The 20,000-nt window shown below is 42.7% G+C and overlaps 1 protein-coding gene across 1 annotated transcript; it reads left to right on the top strand.

Moving 5' to 3' along the window:
* Window positions 1–884: 884 nt before the first annotated feature.
* Window positions 885–14,197, top strand: LOC123513572 (alpha-amylase-like). The gene is made up of 12 exons (XM_045270822.1): window positions 885–908; window positions 2,031–2,128; window positions 3,001–3,090; window positions 3,750–3,907; window positions 4,626–4,815; window positions 6,211–6,366; window positions 6,889–6,976; window positions 7,295–7,542; window positions 11,940–12,183; window positions 12,448–12,563; window positions 13,385–13,540; window positions 13,841–14,197. The coding sequence occupies exons 2-12, from the start codon at window positions 2,033–2,035 to the stop codon at window positions 13,850–13,852; spliced, it is 1,554 nt and encodes a 517-aa protein (XP_045126757.1). The 5' UTR covers window positions 885–908; window positions 2,031–2,032; the 3' UTR covers window positions 13,853–14,197.
* The last annotated feature ends 5,803 nt before the right edge of the window (window positions 14,198–20,000 follow it).

The raw sequence follows: 20,000 nt of genomic DNA, 5'->3' as shown, positions 1-20,000 counted from the left end.
CTTCTTCTTCTTCTTCTTCTTCTTCTTCTTCTTCTTCTTCTTCTTCTTGTTGTTGTTGTTCTTGTTGTTGTTGTTGTTGTTGTTGTTGTTCTTCTTCTTCTTCTTCTTCTTCTTCTTCTTCTTATTATTATTATTATTATTATTATTATTATTATTATTATTATTATTATTATTATTATTATTATTATTATTATTATTATTATTATTATTATTATTATTATTATTATTATCTTTATCATCCTTATCATTATTATTGTAACTGGAGTAGCAGTAGCAATAGCAGTAATAGTGAACTATTTACAGAAAATGTAGGTACGTGATTTGACACACACACACACACACACACACACACACACACACACACACACACACACACACACACACACACACACACATAGTGGGAAGATGCACACATGTCTTCTTATGCTATCTATGATTTCTGTCTGTCTGTCTGTCTCTCTCTCTCTCTCTCTCTCTCTCTCTCTCTCTCTCTCTCTCTCTCTCTCTCTCTCTCTCTCTCTCTCTCTCTCTCTCTCTCTCTCTCTCTCTCTCTCTCTTCTGAAGCAATGACATCCGGAGTTATATATTCAGTTACCTCATCGTGTTATTCTCTCAGCTCCATTATCCATTACCTACGTTTTTTTTTTTTTCATGTCCATTACCGGAAATGATGATATTTAGATTTATCCATGTCTAGTTCCAACTTTCTTAATTATCTACGCTTGCTTTGTTTCTCACCTTCTCCTCCTCCTCCTCCTCCTCCTCCTCCTCCTCCTCCTCCTATCCTCCCTTATTAATTTTTTTCCTCTTGCCTCTCATACTACACATCACTCTCTCCTCCTCCTTCTCGTCCTCTTACATATAAACAGTAGGAGATGAGAGAGAATCACTCAGCCCTTCATCTAGCGGTGAGGTAACACACACACACACACACACACACACACACACACACACACACACACACACACACACACACGTAATTAAGTTAAAGATTCTGTTGCAGTTAAGTGTGTTTTGATGTGCTTTTGTTGTTCTCCATGTATTCCTGGTGATGTTGCTGTTGTGTTGTGTGAGTGAAGTGATGTGCTGTGATTCTGTTGCTGTTAAGTGTGTTTTGATGTGCTTTTGTTGTTCTCCAGGTATTCTTGGTGATGTTGCTGTTGTGTTGTGTGAGTGAAGTGATGTGCTGTGATTCTGTTGCTGTTAAGTGTGTTTTGATGTGCTTTTTTGTTCTCCAGGTATTCTTGGTGATGTTGCTGTTGTGTTGTGTGGGTGAAGTGATGTGCTGTGTTCTTAGTGTTCATTCATGTGTCTTTTTGTGTGTTCTGTTTTTTTGTGTGTGTTTTATGTCTGTATTATGTTCTGTAGTTTTTTTTTCTTCGTTGTTCTTTGGTTTGTGTTAGTGTGTTTTCTGTGTTTTTTTTTTTTACGTATATACTTTGTTCTCTTGTGTTTTTTCTTCATCGATGTTCTGTTCTTTTGTCTGTAACTGTGTGATTTCTAATAACGATTCTAACATTATCTAACATTATATACTTTCTTGCATGCGTTTTGTTTTCTGCGTTTGTGTTCTAAAAAGCTGTATGTTGTTTGCTCGTGTACTTTAAAATCCATCTTTTTTTCATGTTTTGCCTCTAAACGTCCCTTAATGTTATCAAGTGTCCTCTGATGTGTTATTTATTTCATTCTTTTCTATTTTCTGTGTTTGTGTATGTTCTAAATGTTCTCTAATGTAGTTTGTATGTGATTTTTATATATTTTTCTGTTTTCTAATATGTCTCGTCCTTGTTCTTGTCGTGTGTGTTAGCGTGATAAAATGTGTTCTAAAATGTTCCTCTTGGTGTTTTTTGAGGCTCTCGGTCGCCTTCTAGTATTCTCTCTCTCTCTCTCTCTCTCTCTCTCTCTCTCTCTCTCTCTCTCTCTCTCTCTCTCTCGTGTATCTTTTTCTTATATTTTTGTTAATCTTTTTCTGTTGTAATCATTTGCATTAATCAGTTGCGTATTCATTTGTATTATTTCACCCGGTGCAGCCATGAACCGAGTGGTGGAGGTGGCGGTGGTGGTGGCGGTGGCCTTCCTGGTGGGACCCGCCGTGGCTCAGTGGGACCCTAACTCCAGCAATGGCCAGGTGAGTCTTCCCTGCGCCACTACACCTGTCTCACCTGAAATAATTAGCTTGGTTATTTGTCTGATTATTTGCTTTTTTCTTTTTGGTTTATTAATTTCTATTCGATTTTCTTTTCTTCTTTTTTCAAAGTTTTGTCTTGTTTATTTATTTATTTGTGCATTTTTTTTCGTTTATTTATCTTGTATTTTCTTTTCTTTTTCGTAGTTTTGTTTTATATCTTACTTGTTATCTAGTCATTTTATTTTTTTTAATTTCTTTTGTTTTCACGAAGTTTGTTGTTGTGGTTATTATCATTTTTTTCTCACGTCATTTGTTCCTTTCTGTGCATCTCACCTGCCCATCTCTCCTCTTTGCCTTATCTGTCCATCCCTCACCTGTGTGTGTAACCTTTGCCTCTCTATATCTCATTAGCATCTTACCTTTCCATCTCTCCATGCCTCACCTTTGGTTTTCTCTTTTTACCTCACCTATCAATGTCTCGTCTTTCTCTCACCCGTTCATCTCTCATCTGTGTCTTTCACCTTTGTATCTCTCTATCTCATCTGTGTATCTCACCTATCTTGCCTCTTCATCTCTCCTTCACATCTCACCTTTACCTCTCTTTTTTCCTCTCCTGTCTTTTTCTTCTTTTTCTCACCTACCCTTCTCTCACTTGCATCTTTTTACTTTGCATCTATTTATCTTACCTGTCCACCTTACTACCGTGTAATCTTTCCGTGTCTCCTCTTTGTCTCACCTTCACTTCTTGCTTTTATTCATCTGTCTATTCTCTCTCGCAGTCATTTGTTTTATCATTTTATTATTCTTTTTTTGTTCTGTTGTCTTTTACTGTCTTTATTTCCACTATTTATCTCATGTACGTCTTCCTCCAGGCAATTGTTCACCTGTTCGAGTGGAAGTGGAGTGACATAGCGGCAGAATGTGAGAACTTCTTGGGGCCTCGAGGCTTTGCTGGCGTGCAGGTGAGAGAGAGAGAGAGAGAGAGAGAGAGAGAGAGAGAGAGAGAGAGAGAGAGAGAGAGAACAAAAGAAAAAGATAAAGAATACATGATGACTTCTCAAAGACTCCCTCATGTACTAACCTTACCTTACCCTAATCTACCCTGCCCTACCCTGCCCTACCCTGCCCTACCCTACCCTACCCTACCCTACCCTACCCTACCCTAACCTAACCTAACCTAACTTACACTAACCTAACCTAACCTAACCTAACCTATCCTCCCCTACCCTACCCTATCCTTCCCTACCCTACCCTACCCTACCCTAACGTAATCTAACCTACACTAACCTAACCTACCCTATCCTACCCTAACCTAACCTAACTCAAACCCAACCTAACCTAACCAAACCTAACTCAATTCAACCCAACCTAACCTAACCCAACCTAATCTAACCTAAATCTAACCCAACCTAACCTAACCTAACCTAACCTAACCTAACTCAATTCAACCCAACCTAACCTAACCTAAATCTAACCGAACTTAACTCAAATCTAAAATAACCCAACCTAACCTAACCCAATTTAACCCAACCTAAGCTAATCAAATCCAACCTAGCCTTACCCTAACCCTACATTAATCTAATCAAAACTTATCCTAACCTAACCAAACAAACCCTTTTAGATTTCCCCTCCGAATGAGAACGCGGCGCTGTACCTTGGCGAACAGAACAGGCCGTGGTGGGAGCGTTACCAGCCAGTGTCCTACAGGTTGTTCACGCGGTCAGGGGACGAAAACGCCTTCAAGGACATGGTGAACAGGTGTAACGGTGTTGGCGTCAGGTGAGGGCAGAACAGGTGATTAGGAAGGTGTTAAAATGTTATGAATGTGTGTTGTTATTGTTGTTATCTCTCTGTTTCTGTCTGTCTGTCTGTCTGTCTCTTTCTCTCTTTCTCTCTTTCTCTCTCTCTCTCTCTCTCTCTCTCTCTCTCTCTCTCTCTCTCTCTCTCTCTCTCTCTCTCTCTCTCTCAATAACTTTTTCTTTTTACTTTTTATCTCCTCTGCTTTTTCCTCCTTCTCCTCCTTCCTTCTTTTCTACAGTATCATTGTTCATTCTTTTTTCCTATTGATTTCGCCTTCTCTTTTCTATCTTTTTTCCTACTCATATCTCCCTCCTATAGTTCCATTTTTTCATTCTTTCTTTTACTTATTCCTTCTTTCTTTCGTCTTCTATCTCCTTGTCTCCGTCTGCTTTTTAATTCTACATTTTCATCCTTCGTCGTTTTCTACTGATTTCTTCTTTGTTTTATCTTCTATTTTTTTCTCTCATCGTCTCCTATTTCTATCTCCTCCCTTTCCTCCTTCCTTTTACACTCTCATCTTTCATTCTTTCCTTTACTGATCACACTTTCTTTCCTCTCCTATCTTCTCCTCGTCTCCTGTTTCTATCTCCTCCCTCTAATCCTCCTTTTTTACACTCTCATGCTTCATTTTCCTTTTCTTTCTTTCGTCATATTTCTTCTGCTACTCCTCTCAACCTTTCTTCGTCTCCTCCTGCAGGATCTACGCGGATATCGTGATCAACCACATGACAGGATGGCACCCGGCTGGCACTGGGGCAACAGGGGGCTCTTCCTTCGATGCGGGATCCCAGTCCTACCCCGCCGTGCCTTACTCTGCGTTTGACTTCAATGATGGGAACTGCCACACAGGATCTGGCAACATTGAGAACTACGGTGACGCGGAGCAGGTGTGTGTGTATGTGTGTGTGTGTGTGTGTGATGGTAGTGGTAGTGGTTGTTTTGTTCTTCTCTTTTGTTATTTTTTTTTCCTTCTTTTCTTACTTTTCACGTATTCAGAACCACTTTACTCTTTCACCATTACTATTTTCAAGCGTAACATTTATTTTGATCTCCTCTTATTCATTTATCTTTTTCTTTTCTTACTTCTTACTTATTCAGAAACGCTTTGCTCTCTCACCACGGATATTTTCAAAGGCTACATAGATGATTTCTCAAGAGCGTTTCTCCTTTACATGACAGAATATTGTTAATTTTTCACTACAACTATAGAAACCCTAAAAACTTGCGTCGTTTCAACTATGATAAGGTTTGATTGTAATGGAGGTACGGTGTGTGTGTGTGTGTGTGTGTGTGTGTGTGTGTGTGTGTGTGTGTGGTTGGTCTGTTGGCTAAGTGGGTAATTGGCGGACAAATTGAAGAATGACTGTATGAATGCCTTGTTATTGACTAACTGATCGATAAACTAACTGAGTGAGTGAGATAGTGAGTGTCTAACTACCCAACTTATTGTGTAAGTTACTATTAACAAACTAACCTAACCCAATCTAACCTTACCTAGCATAACCAAACCTAACATAACTTACCTCTTCTTATCCCTGCACACACACACACACACACACACACACACACACGCGTAGTGTAGTGGTTAGCACGCTCGACTCACAATCGAGAGGGCCGGGTTCGAGTCCCGGGGCAGCGAGGCAAATGGGCAAGCCTCTTAATGTGTGGCCCCTGTTCACCTAGCACTATGAATAGGTACGGGATGTAACTCGAGGGGTTGTGGCCTCGCTTTCCCGGCGTGTGGAGTGTGTTGTGGTCTCAGTTCTACCCGAAGATCGGTCTATGAGCTCTGAACTCGCTCCGTAATGGGGAAGATTGGCTGGGTGACCAGCAGACGACCAAGGTGAATTACACACGACGTATAGTGTAGTGGTTAGCACTCTCTGCTCACAATTGACAAGGCCCGGGTTCGAGTCCGGGCACGGCGAGGCAAATGGGCAAGCCTCTTAATGTGAAGGGTTTGTTCACCTAACAGGAAGTAGGTACGGGATGTAACTCGAGGGGTTGTGGCCTCGCTTTCCCGGTGTGTGGAGTGTGTCAATCTCAGTCCTACCCGAAGATAAGTCTATGAGCTCTGAGCTCGCTCCGTAATGGGGAAGACTGGCTAGGTAACCAGCAGATGACCGTGACTACACAACCCTGCAAATAAATAGGACAAACAAATAAAATAGGTAAACAAACAGAAAACAAAATCAAACATGAACAAAAAGCAGAAATAAAGTATGTAAAGTAATCAATAAACTCAATAAAGTCAAAATAAAACACATAAGGTCCAATTTTAGGTACGTAACTGCAAGCTGGTGGGCCTTAACGACCTGAACCAGGGGACTGACTACGTGAGGGGTAAGATAAGGGACTACCTCAACACTCTGGTGGGATACGGCGTGGCTGGCTTCAGGGTGGACGCCTCGAAGCACATGTGGCCAGGGGACATGAAGGTAAGGAAGTGGTGGTGGTGGTGGTGGTGGTGGTGGTGGTGGTGACGATGGTGGTGTTTTGTATTCTTTCTTCTTTTTATTTGTTTATTTCTATTTGTACTTCTATGTTTTTTTTTTTAATTATTGCTGTTTTTAGTTTTTCTCTTGCTTTGTCTTCTATTCTCACTTCTGGTTTTTCTATTTTTCTATTTTTTTCTTTTTTTCTGCTCCTATCTCCTTTTCCTTTCTTTCTTGTCTTCCTTTGTTGTTGCTGTTGCTTAATCATTGTTTTTACTATCATTAATACTGTTATATTCTTCCTTCTCTCTTTTTCCTCTTATATTCTTTCTTCCTACTTTACAACAATTAATTCAAATCATACCAATATATATTTAAGAAGCAAAAAAAAAAAAAAAAAAAACAGAATACATGAATGAACATAACAATAAATATGTAATAACAATAACTGTATTTATGAATAGAGACATGTGGTAATCTTAATATTGATCTTGTGCACTGACCTGGATTTGTCACCCCGTACAGGCGATCTTTGACAGCGTTAACAACCTGCCTACCAAATACTTCAAGGCTGGCTCCCGTCCCTTCGTGTTCCAGGAAGTGATTGACCTCGGTACGTAGAGAGAGAGAGAGAGAGAGAGAGAGAGAGAGAGAGAGAGAGAGAGAGAGAGATGGGATGGGAGGGAGGGGCTGGATATATGTCATGTAATGAGCGTGTTGTTTTCAATACTAGGACTCTCTCTCTCTCTCTCTCTCTCTCTCTCTCTCTCTCTCTCTCTTTTCCCATCAAAATCACACAAGAAAAGATCCAGACATTCCTGTTTTCTTTCAATTTCATCCCCGTTTTCTTTCAACATTTAAAGGGGAGACTAACACGGACACAAGTCTTAACAAAACTTAACTAACATGTCTTCCTATTGCGTTCTGACAGGCGGGGAGGCCATCAGCAGTTTGGAGTACGTTGGCATTGGGCGTGTGACGGAATTTAAATACGGGAAGTTCCTCGGAGAAGCTTTCAGAGGCAATAATCAACTGAAATGGTTATCGAACTTTGGAGAGGGCTGGGGCATGCTGGACCGCGCTAATGCTCTTGTGTTCATTGATAATCATGATAACCAGAGAGGACATGGAGCTGGCGGAGATATGATTCTTACTTTCCGCCAGTCCAAGTGGTACAAGGTATGTGTGTGTGTGTGTGTGTGTGTGTGTGTGTGTGTTTTATGCAAGAGGGGAAGCCGGCCAAGGGCAACAAAAAAAAAAAAAAAAAAAAAAAAAGGCCCGCTTGATTTCCAGTTCCATTAAAAATTAGTAGAGTTTGCCAAAAGTCTGGGACTAATATCTTGAAACTTTCCTCTTAAAAAGAAGTCAAGTTATAAGAAAATGGAAATACAGGATCAGGCAAGTTCCTGAGTTTACTAGAGAAAGGTATTCATTATTGAGAGTACTGGTTAGCTCTTGTATTAGAGAGTTGGACAGAATATGGGTGAGAGAAAGAAGAAAGCCTTGTACAGCGAGGCCGCAGGAGTTGGGGAGGCATGCAGTTAGCAAGATCGGAAGAGTACGAGTAGATAGCATAAAAATAGTGATGAAAGATAGAAAGAGATACAACATTCCGGGGGTGAGAAAGAAAAACAGTCATTTAGAGGAAGGGAGTTGATGAGACAAAAAGCTTTTGATTCCACCCTATCTAATAAAATTGTGTGAGTGGAAACCCCCAAACATGCGAAGAGTATTCCATATAAGGACGGATAAGATCCTTGTATAGTTAGCAGTTGGAGGGGCGAGAAAAACTGGCGGAGACGCCTCAGAACGCCTAACTTCATAAAAGCCGTTTTAGAAAGAGACCAGATGTGAAGTTTCCGGTTTAGAATATGAGTAAAGGACAGGCCGAGGATATTCAGTGTAGAAGATGGGGACAGGTGAGTGTCATTGAAGAAGAGGGGATAGTTGTCTGGAAGGGTGTGTCAAGTTGATAGATGGAGAAATTGAGTTTTTGAGGCATTAAAAACTAATAAGAATTCTCTACCCAATCACATATCTTAGAAAGTTGAGAAGTCTAGGGTTCTGTGGCGTTTCTGCGTCATCGTTTGACTTCCTGAAGGATTGGTCGTCTCTGAAAGGACGTGAAAAGATGTAGGGTGTTATCATCAGCGTAGGAGTGGATAGACCAAGAAATTTGGTTAAGAAGGTCATTAATAAATAATAGAAAGAGAATGGGTGACAGGATAGAACCTTGAGGAACACCACTGTTTATGAATTAATAAAACGGTCAGAAATTAAACTTGAGATAATGTTGCAGAGAAAAGGATAGAAAACGTAGGAGGGCAGTTTTGAAGTCAAAGCTTTGTGCCAAACTCTGTCAGAATCTTTTGATATGTCTAGTGCAACAGCAACAGTTTCACAGAAATCTCTAAAAGAGGACGACCTAGACTCAGTAAGGAAAGCCAGATCACCAGTTGAGCGACCTTGACAGAAGCCATACTGGTGATCAGATAGAAGATTGTGAAGTGACAGATGTTTGAGAATCTTCCTATTCAGGATAGATTTAGAAACTTTAGACAAGCAAGAGATTAAAGCTACAGGGCGGTAGTTTGAGGGATTAGAACAGTCACCCTTTTTAGGAACAGGCTGAATCTAGGCAAACTTCCAGCAAGAAGGAATGGTAGAAGTCGATAGGCATAGTTGAAAGAGTTTGGCCAGGCAAGGTGCAAACACCGAAGCACAGTTTTTGAGAACAATAGTAGAAATCCCATCAGGTCTATAAGGGTTCTGAGGGTTTAGGCCAGCGAGGGCATGGAAAACATCATTGCGAAGAACTTTAATTGAAGGTATGAAATAGTCAAAGTGAGGAGGAGTGGAGGGGCAAGCCTAGAATCACTGAATGTGGAGTTATTAACAAAGTTTTGAGAGAAGAGTTCAGCTTTAGAGACAGAAGAGATGGCAGTAATGCCATCAGGATGAAATAATGGAGGGAAAGATGAAGAGTTATTGATATTTTTGGTCTGATACCAGAAGTCTTGAGGAGAGTTGGAGTTTGAAAAATTTTGACATTTTCTACTTATGAAGGAGTGTTTGGCAAGTTGAAGAACAGACTTGACATTATTCAGGGTAGAAATATAAAGTGGATAAGATTGAGGTGATGGAAGACTTATGTACCTTTTATGGGCTGTGTTAAACCAAAATTTAGAAGGTTTAGGATGAAAAAAAGAATGAAAAATGTACACCTCCATGCCAGACACTATTACGTCTGTTACGCGTTCAGCACACAGAGATGGGTCTCTGACACTGAAACAGTAATCATTCAAAGGAAAATCAGCATACCTCCTCAGGTCCCCCAAACTGGCAGAGCAAAACGCCAGAGGCACCTCCGCTTGGGGGGGGGGGGATCCTGGGGAAGGACTGGAGAAAGAGGACAAGATACAGAAATTAGAATGTGATCGGAGGAGCCCATTGGAGAAGATAGGGTAACAGCATAAGCATAAGGATTAGGGGTAAGGAAGAAATCAAGAATGTTGGACGTATCTCATAGATGTTCAGGAATACGAGTAGGGTGTTGCACCAGTTGCTGTAGGTATTGGAGATAGGATAAATGAAGGATAGTTCACCAGGATAGTCAATGCTGGTAGGAAAATTAAAATCTCCAAGGATAAAGAACTCCGCAAAAGGATAGAAAACAAAATGTCCTCCACTGTGGAAGTTTAATAGTCAAAGAATTTACTAAAGTAAGAGGAGTTAGGAGAGAAATAAGCAGCACAAATAAATTTAGTTAAAGAGTTAACTATTAAGTCTTAGCAAGGTGGTGGAAAACTCAGAAGATTCAAGAGTGTGGGCACGAGAGCAAGTCAAGTCGGTGCGCACATAGACGCAAGATCCAGCTTTGGAACGAAAATGAGGATGGAAAAAGTAGGAGGGAACAGATAAGGGTCTACTGTCAGTAGCATCAGACAACTGTATTTTGGTAAGGAAAATATGAGGTTTGATAGAGGAGAGATGATGTTCTACAGAATGAAAATTAGATCTAAGACCGCAAATGATGCAGAAGTTAATGAAATAGTTGAGGAAGGAGTAAAGACATTTTGGGTTGCTACCGGGAGAGCAGTCCGACCTGGGGACATTTATGGTCTCCTCCACATAAGGGGACTCCGAAGCTGAAATAGGAGTTGCCATTTTTTAAATTTCAAGTGAAGAATGTGTGTGTGTGTGTGTGTGTGTGTGTGTGTGTGTGTGTGTGTGTGTGTGTGTGTGTGTGTGTGTGTGTGCGTGTGTGTGTACAGGAAGTGCTTGTAGTTTTGTGTTAAGGAAGAGAATTGTCTTTAGGGGGCAGGCTGTGACTGCCCCTTGAGTTATGAGACACGGAACTCACAAGTAGCTTTGATGGTAAGTTAACAGCATCCTCTGAACTGATCCAGACCAGAACTGGTCCAGAAAGGAGCTAATCCTATTAGACCTCGCTGGGAGTAAATTATTGTTTCAGTAGGTGTCTACTATCTCCTGGTGTGTGTGTGTGTGTGTGTGTGTGTGTGTGTGTGTGTGTGTGTGTGTGTGTGTGTGTGTGTATGCATGTATGTGTGTGTGTGTGTGTGTGTGTGTGTGTGTGTGTGTGTGTGTGTGTGTGTGTGTGTGTGTGTGTGTGTGTGTGTGTGTGTGTGTGTGTGTGTGTGTGTGTACATTTTCTTTTCTTTTGTATTTATTTTTTTTATCATTGTTATTGATTTGTTTATATATTTAATCTTATTTCGTGTTTTATCTATTTATTTGTTTTAATTTGTCTCATTTATAATTCTTTTCGGGGTTGAAGAAGGAAAGTGCCAAATGTAAGCGGTGTTCTGGTTTTGTTTGTGTTTTGTATGTGAGGGGGAGGCTCAACTTCCCTTACTTTTTCCTTACATATTTATTCTCTCATCCTTAAAAATATAGAGCTTTATTTCCTTTTCCTACAAAAAATCTTACTGATTTACCTATTTCACTGTTTCTCTCCTTTCTTCCTTTCTTTTCTTTATTTTAATTCACTGATGTCGATATAGATCTGCCTAACCATTCCTTCTTAGCACCCACGCGTCTTGATGATAATCATAACCTTTGATACAAATGGACAGATTGATAGATGGATAGATAGGTAGGTAGACTGATAGACAAATACTGTATTGACCACAGTTACCACGTATACATAAGACCATAAATTGAAATAAGATGCAACTCAAACTTATAAAGAGCTCACCTAAAAAAGATAAATCATGAAAAGAAACTGTTATCCTTTGATAGACATCTAAAAACAACTCTAGAACTCCCTACGTACTTCTCTGTTTCATCTTCCTATGACCTGAACTCATTTAAGAAGGAGGTTTCAAGGCATTTATCACATTTCTTTGACTAGCTCTCTCAGATCTGCTTAGGACTGGCATCTAAGTGGGCCTTTTTGTTTAGCTGTTTCTATTGCCCTTGACCAGACTTTCTTACATTAAAAAACACACACACACACACACACACACACACACACACACACACACACACACACACACACACACACACACATACACGCAAACAGAGTTGCAAAAAACAGCTGGATATAATTTCAGATGGCCACTGCTTTCATGTTGGCTTTCCCTTACGGCTACACGCGCCTCATGTCCTCCTACTACTGGGACCAAAACTGGGTGAACGGGCAGGACAAGAATGACTGGATTGGGCCGCCGCATGATGACAACTACAACACACTCAGTCCGATCTTCAATTCTGACGGAAGCTGCGGGAATGGATGGATTTGCGAACACCGTTGGAGGCAGATTTATAACATGGTGGAGTTTAGAAATGTTGCGCATGGTTCGTGTCTTTTGTTTTACTCCGTCTCTCTCTTTTGGCGTATTTTCTATTCTTTTTTGGTGATATATGTGTGGGTTGTTTATTTTTTCATTCGTTTATGTATCTTAATCTATTTTATATTATAGAAATAACTGTTATTACTACTAATGCTTTTGCTACTACTACTACTACTACTACTACTACTACTACTACTACTACCATTTTCCTTTTATGGCATTTTTTCTTATTACTTTTCCTCCTGCACTTTCTGCGTTCCTCCTCCAGGCACGGACATGAATGACTGGTGGGACAACGGCAACAACCAGATCGCCTTTTGCAGGGGTGACCGGGGCTTCATTGCCATCAACAACGAGGGCCGAGACATGAAAGAAACGCTGCAGGTGAGCACTAAGATTAAGACGAAGGAAGTAAACAGATCACGCAGGGACGCCATAGGACGCCTCATTTATGATCTCTACAATTTCTGATCGTGGCACAGAAAACTTAGTATTTTTCAATGTCTCAATTCCTCCATCTATCAATTCCTCCATCTATCAATTCGACACAACATTCCAGACAACTATCCTTCTTCTTCAACTGTCCCATTCTTCCACGCTGAATATCCTATCTTTACTTATAATCAAAACCGGAAACTCCTCATCTCTTCTTTAGCTGAAACATCTATGAAGCTGTGTTCTGAGTCGTCTCAGCCAGATTTATTATTATTTTTTTCTCACCACACCCCTAAGCTGGTAACTATGTACAGGGGCCTCATCCGCCATGTATGAAGCATTCTTTACATGTATGTGGGGCTCTACCGCAATGTTGGATCTTCTATTGCTTTTTTCATGCCAACTGCTCCTCTGATCTTACTGCATGCCTCTCTCTCTCCTTCTCCTGCGGCCTCACTGCACAAGACTTTCTTTTTCTCATCCCTACTCTGTCCTACTCCCTAATGCAAGACTTGACAAATACTTATTTCTTTCTCTGGTAAATTTCCTGTCTGCTTCTGTATTCCATCTATTATGACGAACTCATTTTGGCCAATTCTCACGACACTTTTTAAGGACTGGCATCTCAGTGGAGCTTTTATTCAGTAATCTTTATTGCCCTTAGCCAGTTTTTCCAGTGTTAGAGAGGCATATTCAGTACAATTACATGTGTATAGACTTGATAAATTTTTGCAGTAACCATTGAAATTGTCTTTACTTTGCACCGGTAGACTTGCTTGTCAGCGGGTACGTACTGTGACGTCATCTCCGGGTTTAAGGAAGGTGGCTCCTGTACCGGCAAGACAGTGACGGTGGACGGCACAGGCAAGGCTTACATTGAGATTACCAACATGGAGGATGACGGAGTGCTGGCCATCCATGCTAACGTAAGTAAGGAAGAGGCAAGGTGTCGGTGGGGTGGTGTGCGGGGTGCGTGGTTTAGCTTGACAAGACGTGTCTATTCATTTCATTATTTATTTATAAGTTGTAAGTATTAAGTGATAACGGGGAATATTAGTCTCTCTCTCTCTCTCTCTCTCTCTCTCTCTCTCTCTCTCTCTCTCTCTCTCTCTCTCTCTCTCTCTCTCTCTCTCTCTCTCTCTCTCTCTCTCTCTCTCTCTCTCTCTCTCTCTCTCTCTCTCTCTTAATATATCTACTTACCTATCTATCTATTAATTTTTCAACAGTCGAAGCTGTAAACACGCACCGGTCCGCCATCTTGACCTTTTCCATCGAAGCAAGACAAAACGGGACAAAAAATATAAAATGAAATAAAACTGTTGTAGAGAGGAAGAGAAAAAAGGAGAAGGGAAAAAATGGGATTTTATATTTTGTTTAAGAAAAAAAAAACACTAATTTTTAAAAATGACATATGAAATAAAAAGCCTTTACTGTCTTTAATATGGAACTGGAAGCCTTTTTTTGTGATGCTGATTCTCTTCTGAGTAATAGTCCTTTCTTTTGATATTTGACTTATTCTGTGTTTTTAATCCTCCCATTTCTTCTTATTCTTCTCGCATCATCGCAATAAAGACTGACCCATTCCTCTGAGTTTCATATCCTTTAAATAGTAGTAGTAATAGTGGTAGTAGTAGTAGTAGTAGTAATAGTAGTAGTAGTAGTAGAAGCAGTAGTAGTAGTAGTAGCAGTAGTAGAAGCAGCGGCATCATCATCATCATCATCATCATCATCATCAGCAGCAGCAGCAGCAGCAGCAGCAGCAGTAGTAGTAGTACTAGTAGAAGTAGTAATAGTAGTAGTAGTAGAAATAGTAGTAGTAGTAGTAGTAGAAACAGAAGTAGCAATAGTAATAGTAGTAGTAGCAGTGGTGGTAGTATTAGAATTAGTCTTAGTAGTAGTAGTAATAGTAGTAGTAGTAGTAGTAGTAGTAATAGGAGGAGGAGGAGGAGGAGGAGGAGGAGAAGGAGAAGGAGGAGGAGTCTTATAGACTGTCCTCGATCGCTAAAGACACAAGTCTCTCCCTCAAGGCGGACCTTGTGTGTGTAATAATAATAATAATATACGGTTTATTAATTTGGCAATGTAAAAAAAAATTACACTGAAAATGTACAGGGGGGGGGACATTAAAACAATGAAATGAAATGCTTAACCTAACTATGGATCTAACTTAACCATGAATACACTAATTAATCTACTTAATTAAGGCTCGCACAATAGTGGGCACCGGTCTAAGTCGGTACTGATCAGTGCGCGGTGCTGTTAAGGGCGTCACGCGATTCTGGTGTCGGGTGGCGCGAGCAGGGGGAGGCACATCTGGGATTAGCAGGTGGCGGAGACGTGGAAGACGCAGCAGTCCTTCCCCAAATTTTTCCAAGGCTTCCTGGTGTCTTGTGGCCAGCCTCGGCAGACTCAGGCAGGTCAGGGCGTCCTCGTACGACCTGTAGGCAGCACAAGGATGACCCTGAACGCCTGCCTCTGAACCCTCTCCAGCTGTTGTCGTTGTGTGAGGTTCAGGAGGAGGACCACGCTGGGGCGGCGTACATGAGCTTAGGGAGTATAAAGGTGAGGTACACTCCCCTTACCTCATCTGCCAGTTCTCCCAGGAATTTGAGTCGGCGCAGTAAATAGATTTTGTATGAGGCTGACCTGATGATGTTGGAAACATGCTGCTTCCATGATAATTGATCATCCACCAAGACACCTAGAAGTTTGGTGCTGCGGACCACCTGGAGGGAGCGAGGGCCCTCAGATAGCTGGGGAGGGGGGACTTCTCTTGTGGAGGTACAAATGTGCATCACCACGGTTTTGGTGTGGTTGATGGTCATTTTGTTGTCCTCCGTCCACGTCTGTAGTTGGCTAAGAGTGGACTGAAGTGCTGAGAAGTCTGGGTTGGTGTTGTTGACGGGTACGCCCACGGTGCAGTCGTCCACATACTTCCAGCGGTGGGGGGTGTGGACGAGAGCATCGTTGATGAGGATGAGGAAGCACAGAGGACCTATCTTGGTCCCCTGAGGGACCCCGCATGTGAGCTGTTGGAAAGAGGAGACAGAGCCCTGATAACGAACGGCCTGACGTCTTCCCGTGAGGAAGTCTGACAGCCACGCTATCAGGTAGGGAGAGAGACCCAGAGTGATGGCTTTATTTATCACAACAGTGTGATCAACAAGATCAAAGGCCTTTCTGAAGTCCACAAAAGCAATAGCTAGAGAAGTGTTGCGTTTGTCCAGGTGGCTGTGGACAAATTCCAGGAAGCTGACAAGGTAGTGAGATGTGGAGGTGGATTTAATATTGCCAAATTGTTGTGTGTCAATAGAGTTACAAATTTTGTTATAGGCCCAGTCGAACACAAAATCTTCACAGATAAGGCTGTGTATAGGGGTGATGGCGACTGGTCTTAGATCATTCAGTGACTGTGGATTGGAAATTTTGGGGAGGGGGGTGACGTAAGATGTCTTCCAGTCATCGGGGCAGGAATATTGAGAAAGGGAGGCGTTGATGATAGAGCAAAGGTGTGTGGCAAGTTCTGGGGCAAATTCTCTGTAAATTTTGATGGGGAGGTCAGTGGGAGTGGTGGATCTGTTTAGTTTAAATTTAAGAAGCTTCCTGTAAACATCAACCTCCTGGACAGGGGGTGGAGGGGAGAGGGCAGAGAGGTAGGCTGGGAGAGTAGTAGAGTGAAGGGGAGGGAGTGTCTGACAGATCGCAGCGAAGTGACCGTTAATCTCTTCGGCCGCGTTGTCAGGTGCAAGGTGTGTAACACAGGGAAGAGAAGAGGCTTGTTTTTGTAAACCACACAAAGACTTAATCTTGTCGTACCACTGTCTGTTGTTAGCAAGCTTGAGGTGGTGTATTTTGTCTGGGTAGTAGCTTGCCTTGGCTTTTTTAATTTCCCTTATAACTCTGTTCCTTAATCTCCTGTACTAGTCAGGGCTAGAGTGGAAAGCCCTGTCACGCTGACGAAGGAGTCGTTTGATGCAGGGCGTCATCCAAGGGGCATCAGATGGGTCCACTGTGATGTTCTTGGTGAGAAAGTAGTGGTGGAAGGCTTCCGTTGTGGTGGTGATGTAGTTCCGCCATTTTGTGTGGACGTCTTCCTCCTCCAGTACCTCGGTCCACGGGTGATGTGTCAGCCACTGCCCAAATTCCCTCATGGCAGAGTCAGGCATGGGCCTGTGGGATCTGGTGACAGTTGACCTGGGAACCGAGGTGGTGGGGGTGGGTGTCCACAGGATGGAGAGGTGGGTGCTGCGTCCCATGGGGGGGAGTGGCTTGGGAGGCGAGTACTGCTGGCTCAGGTCTGTCATGATAAGGTCAAGGGTGGACTGGTGGTGGGTGGGGAAGTCCACGACCTGGGTGAGGTGTAGCTGGTGCAGGATTTCACTGATATCCAAGCGGTTGAAGTCACCACAGATTATCAGCTTGGCGGCAGGAAATCTCACCCGTAGAGCATCAGCAGTCTCAATGATGTGATCAGTGAGCAACCGTGCAGTGGCGGCCCGTGGAGGGTGGTAGACAACACACACAATGATGGAGGCTGTGTTGCGGGGGTGGCAGGGGGGATAACCCTCATCCACAGGGCCTTCAATCCGGCGGGGATGTCGACGTGAAGGTGTGAGGGGCTGAGGTCAGAGCGGCAAAACAGGGCCACTTCTCCCCCCCTGCGTTGATTCCTGAGGTGGTAGAAAAGCTGGTAATCATGAATCATACACACCTCAGGAGTTATCTGCCACGCCTCCGTGATCGCCACAATGTCTGCACAGTTAGATCTCACTGACACTACCAACTCGTCCATCTTGTTCGCCAGTGATGTCACGTTGGAAGAAGGAAAGGTGTGTGTGTGTGTGTGTGTGTGTGTGTGTGTGTGTGTGTGTGTGTGTGTGTGTGTGTGTGTGTGTGTGTGTGTGTGTAATTCACCATTACGGAGAGAGCTCAGAGCTCATAGACCGTTCATCGGGTAGGACTGAGACAACAACACACTCCACACATCGGGACAGCGAGACCACAACACACTTCACACACCGGGAAAGCGAGGCCACAGCCCTTCGCTTTACATCCCGTACCTATTTGCTGCTAAGAGAACACACCCTACACATTAACAGATCACAACACACTCCCCACACCAGGACAGCGAGGCCACAACCCCTCGAGTTACATCGCTTACCTTTTTACTGATACCCTACACATTAAGAGCCACGCCCATTTGCCTCGCCATGTGTGTGTGTGTGTGTGTGTGTGTGTGTGTGTGTGTGTGTGTGTGTGTGTGTGTGTGTGTGTGTGTGTGTGTGTGTGTGTGTGTGTGTGTGTGTGTGTGTGTGTGTGTGTGTGTGTGTGTGTGTGTGTGTGTGTGTGTGTGTGTGTGTGTGTGTGTGTGTGTGTATGTTACCTAAATACAACAAGGTAAATACACACACACACACACACACACACACACACACACACACACACACACACACACACACACACACACACACACACGCAGAGACACACCGCGTAGTGTAGTAGTTAGCACGCTCGACTCACAATCGAGAGGCCCGGGTTCGAGTCCCGGCGCGGCGAGGCAAATGGGCAAGACTCTTAATGTGTGGTCCCTGTTCACCTAGCAGTAAATAGGTACGGGATGTAACTCGAGGGGTTGTGGCCTCGCTTTCCCGGTGTGTGGAGTGTGTTGTGGTTTCACTCCTACCGGAAGATTGGTCTATGAGCTCTGAGCTCGCTCCGTAATGGGGAAGACTGGCTGGGTGACCAGCTGGCGACCGAGGTGAATTACACACACACACACACACACACACACACACACACACACACACACACACACACACACACACACACACACACACACACACACACACGGCCCCGTAGCTCAGTAGTTAAAGCGCTGGCTTCACAAGCCAGAGTACCGATTCGATTCCCCAGCCGGGTGGAGATATTTGGGTGTCTCCTTTCACGTGTAGTCCCTGTTCACCTAGTAGTGAGTAGGTACGGGATGTAAATCGAGGAGTTGCGACCTTGTTTTCCCGGTGTGTGGTGTGTGCCTGGTCTCAGGCCTATCCGAAGATCGGAAATAATGAGCTCTGAGCTTGTTTCGTAGGATAACGCCTGGCTGTCTCGTCAGAGACTGCAGCAGATCAAACAGTGAATTACACACACACATACAAACACACACACACACTTTTTAACATTCTTATCATATTATCAAGATATAGAATGAACAGCAGACACACACACACACACACACACGCGCGAGTGTGTGTGTGTGTGTGTGTGTGTGTGTGTGTGTGTCTGTGTGTGTGTGTCTGCTGTTCATTCTATATCTTGATAATATGATAAGAATGTTGAAAAGATCTGTAGTTACTGATGGCTTTCTAGGCAGTTTGCACGCATTGTTACTTATGGATGATGCAGTGATATTGTCAACAAGTAGAGAAATGTGTATAAGAAAGTTAGGTGTTGTACTGCAGTTTTGTAGAGAGAGTGGAATGATTATTAATGAAAAGAAAACAAAGTTCTTTGTGATTAACGGCCAGGAAAATGATAAATAGTGTATAGTGTGCGATGGAGTGAGCGTGGCGTATGCCCCTGAGTACCTGTACCTGGGAGCATGGTTTACTGACTCGGCTACTATGGACACCGTTATGGCGCTTCATGAAAGATCAAGTGAAGCAATAGTCAACAAATGTTCCATATTCTATGCTAGCAATACACGTATGCCTTTCATTTATAAGAAAGCAGTGTTTGACGCAGCGGTGACGAGTGCTTTATTATACAGCTCCGAATCTTGGTTCACAGGTAAAATGAAAGTGATAGAAAAACAATACAATAAATTAGTGAAGTGCTTACTCGGTGTACGGAAAAACACAAGTGTGAATCTCTGTATGATAGAGGCTGGTATTTCACCAATACAAGACCTGATAGTAAAGAGAAAACATAGTTTCATTCAGACACTAAATAAGAAACCAGGATCAGGAAATGCCATATCAGGTTGTATACAGGATTTGCGAGGAGGCTAACACACCATATTATAGAGATTTGGAAAGATCAAGTGTATGGAACAGAATTGAAAATAATATAGAAAAAGTAAGAGACTATGTGCGAGAAAAGGCGGCAGGTGCTACAAAACTTAGAACGTACCTGACAGAGATGAACCCTAACATGACAGTGCATCCAGTGTACACCACAAAATGCTTCATAGAAGACTATAAACGTGAAGCTTTTACCAGACTACGCTTAATGTCACATAGCCTTCGGGTAGAAGTTGGAAGGTGGAGTCGCACACCTCGTGAACAACGTGTGTACCAATGTAATGGTGTACACGTGCAGACAGAACAACACGTACTATTGGAATGTGCATTATCAGCAAGGTGTCGTGATAGGTTTCCGATGTTGATA

Source organism: Portunus trituberculatus, chromosome 36, assembly GCF_017591435.1.
Source record: "Portunus trituberculatus isolate SZX2019 chromosome 36, ASM1759143v1, whole genome shotgun sequence".
Classification (NCBI taxonomy): Eukaryota; Metazoa; Arthropoda; class Malacostraca; order Decapoda; family Portunidae; genus Portunus; species Portunus trituberculatus.
The sequence above is the reverse complement of the archived record's forward strand: the minus strand, read 5'-3'. Positions and strand labels throughout refer to the sequence as shown.

Bases quoted from the DNA above. Each gene is read 5' to 3' on its own strand.
- LOC123513572 (XM_045270822.1), top strand. From the start codon at position 2,033: ATGAACCGAGTGGTGGAGGTGGCGGTGGTGGTGGCGGTGGCCTTCCTG. The intron at 3,908-4,625 runs GTGAGGGCAGAA...CTCCTCCTGCAG, and splicing joins TGTAACGGTGTTGGCGTCAG to GATCTACGCGGATATCGTGA. The intron at 7,543-11,939 runs GTATGTGTGTGT...ATATAATTTCAG, and splicing joins GCCAGTCCAAGTGGTACAAG to ATGGCCACTGCTTTCATGTT.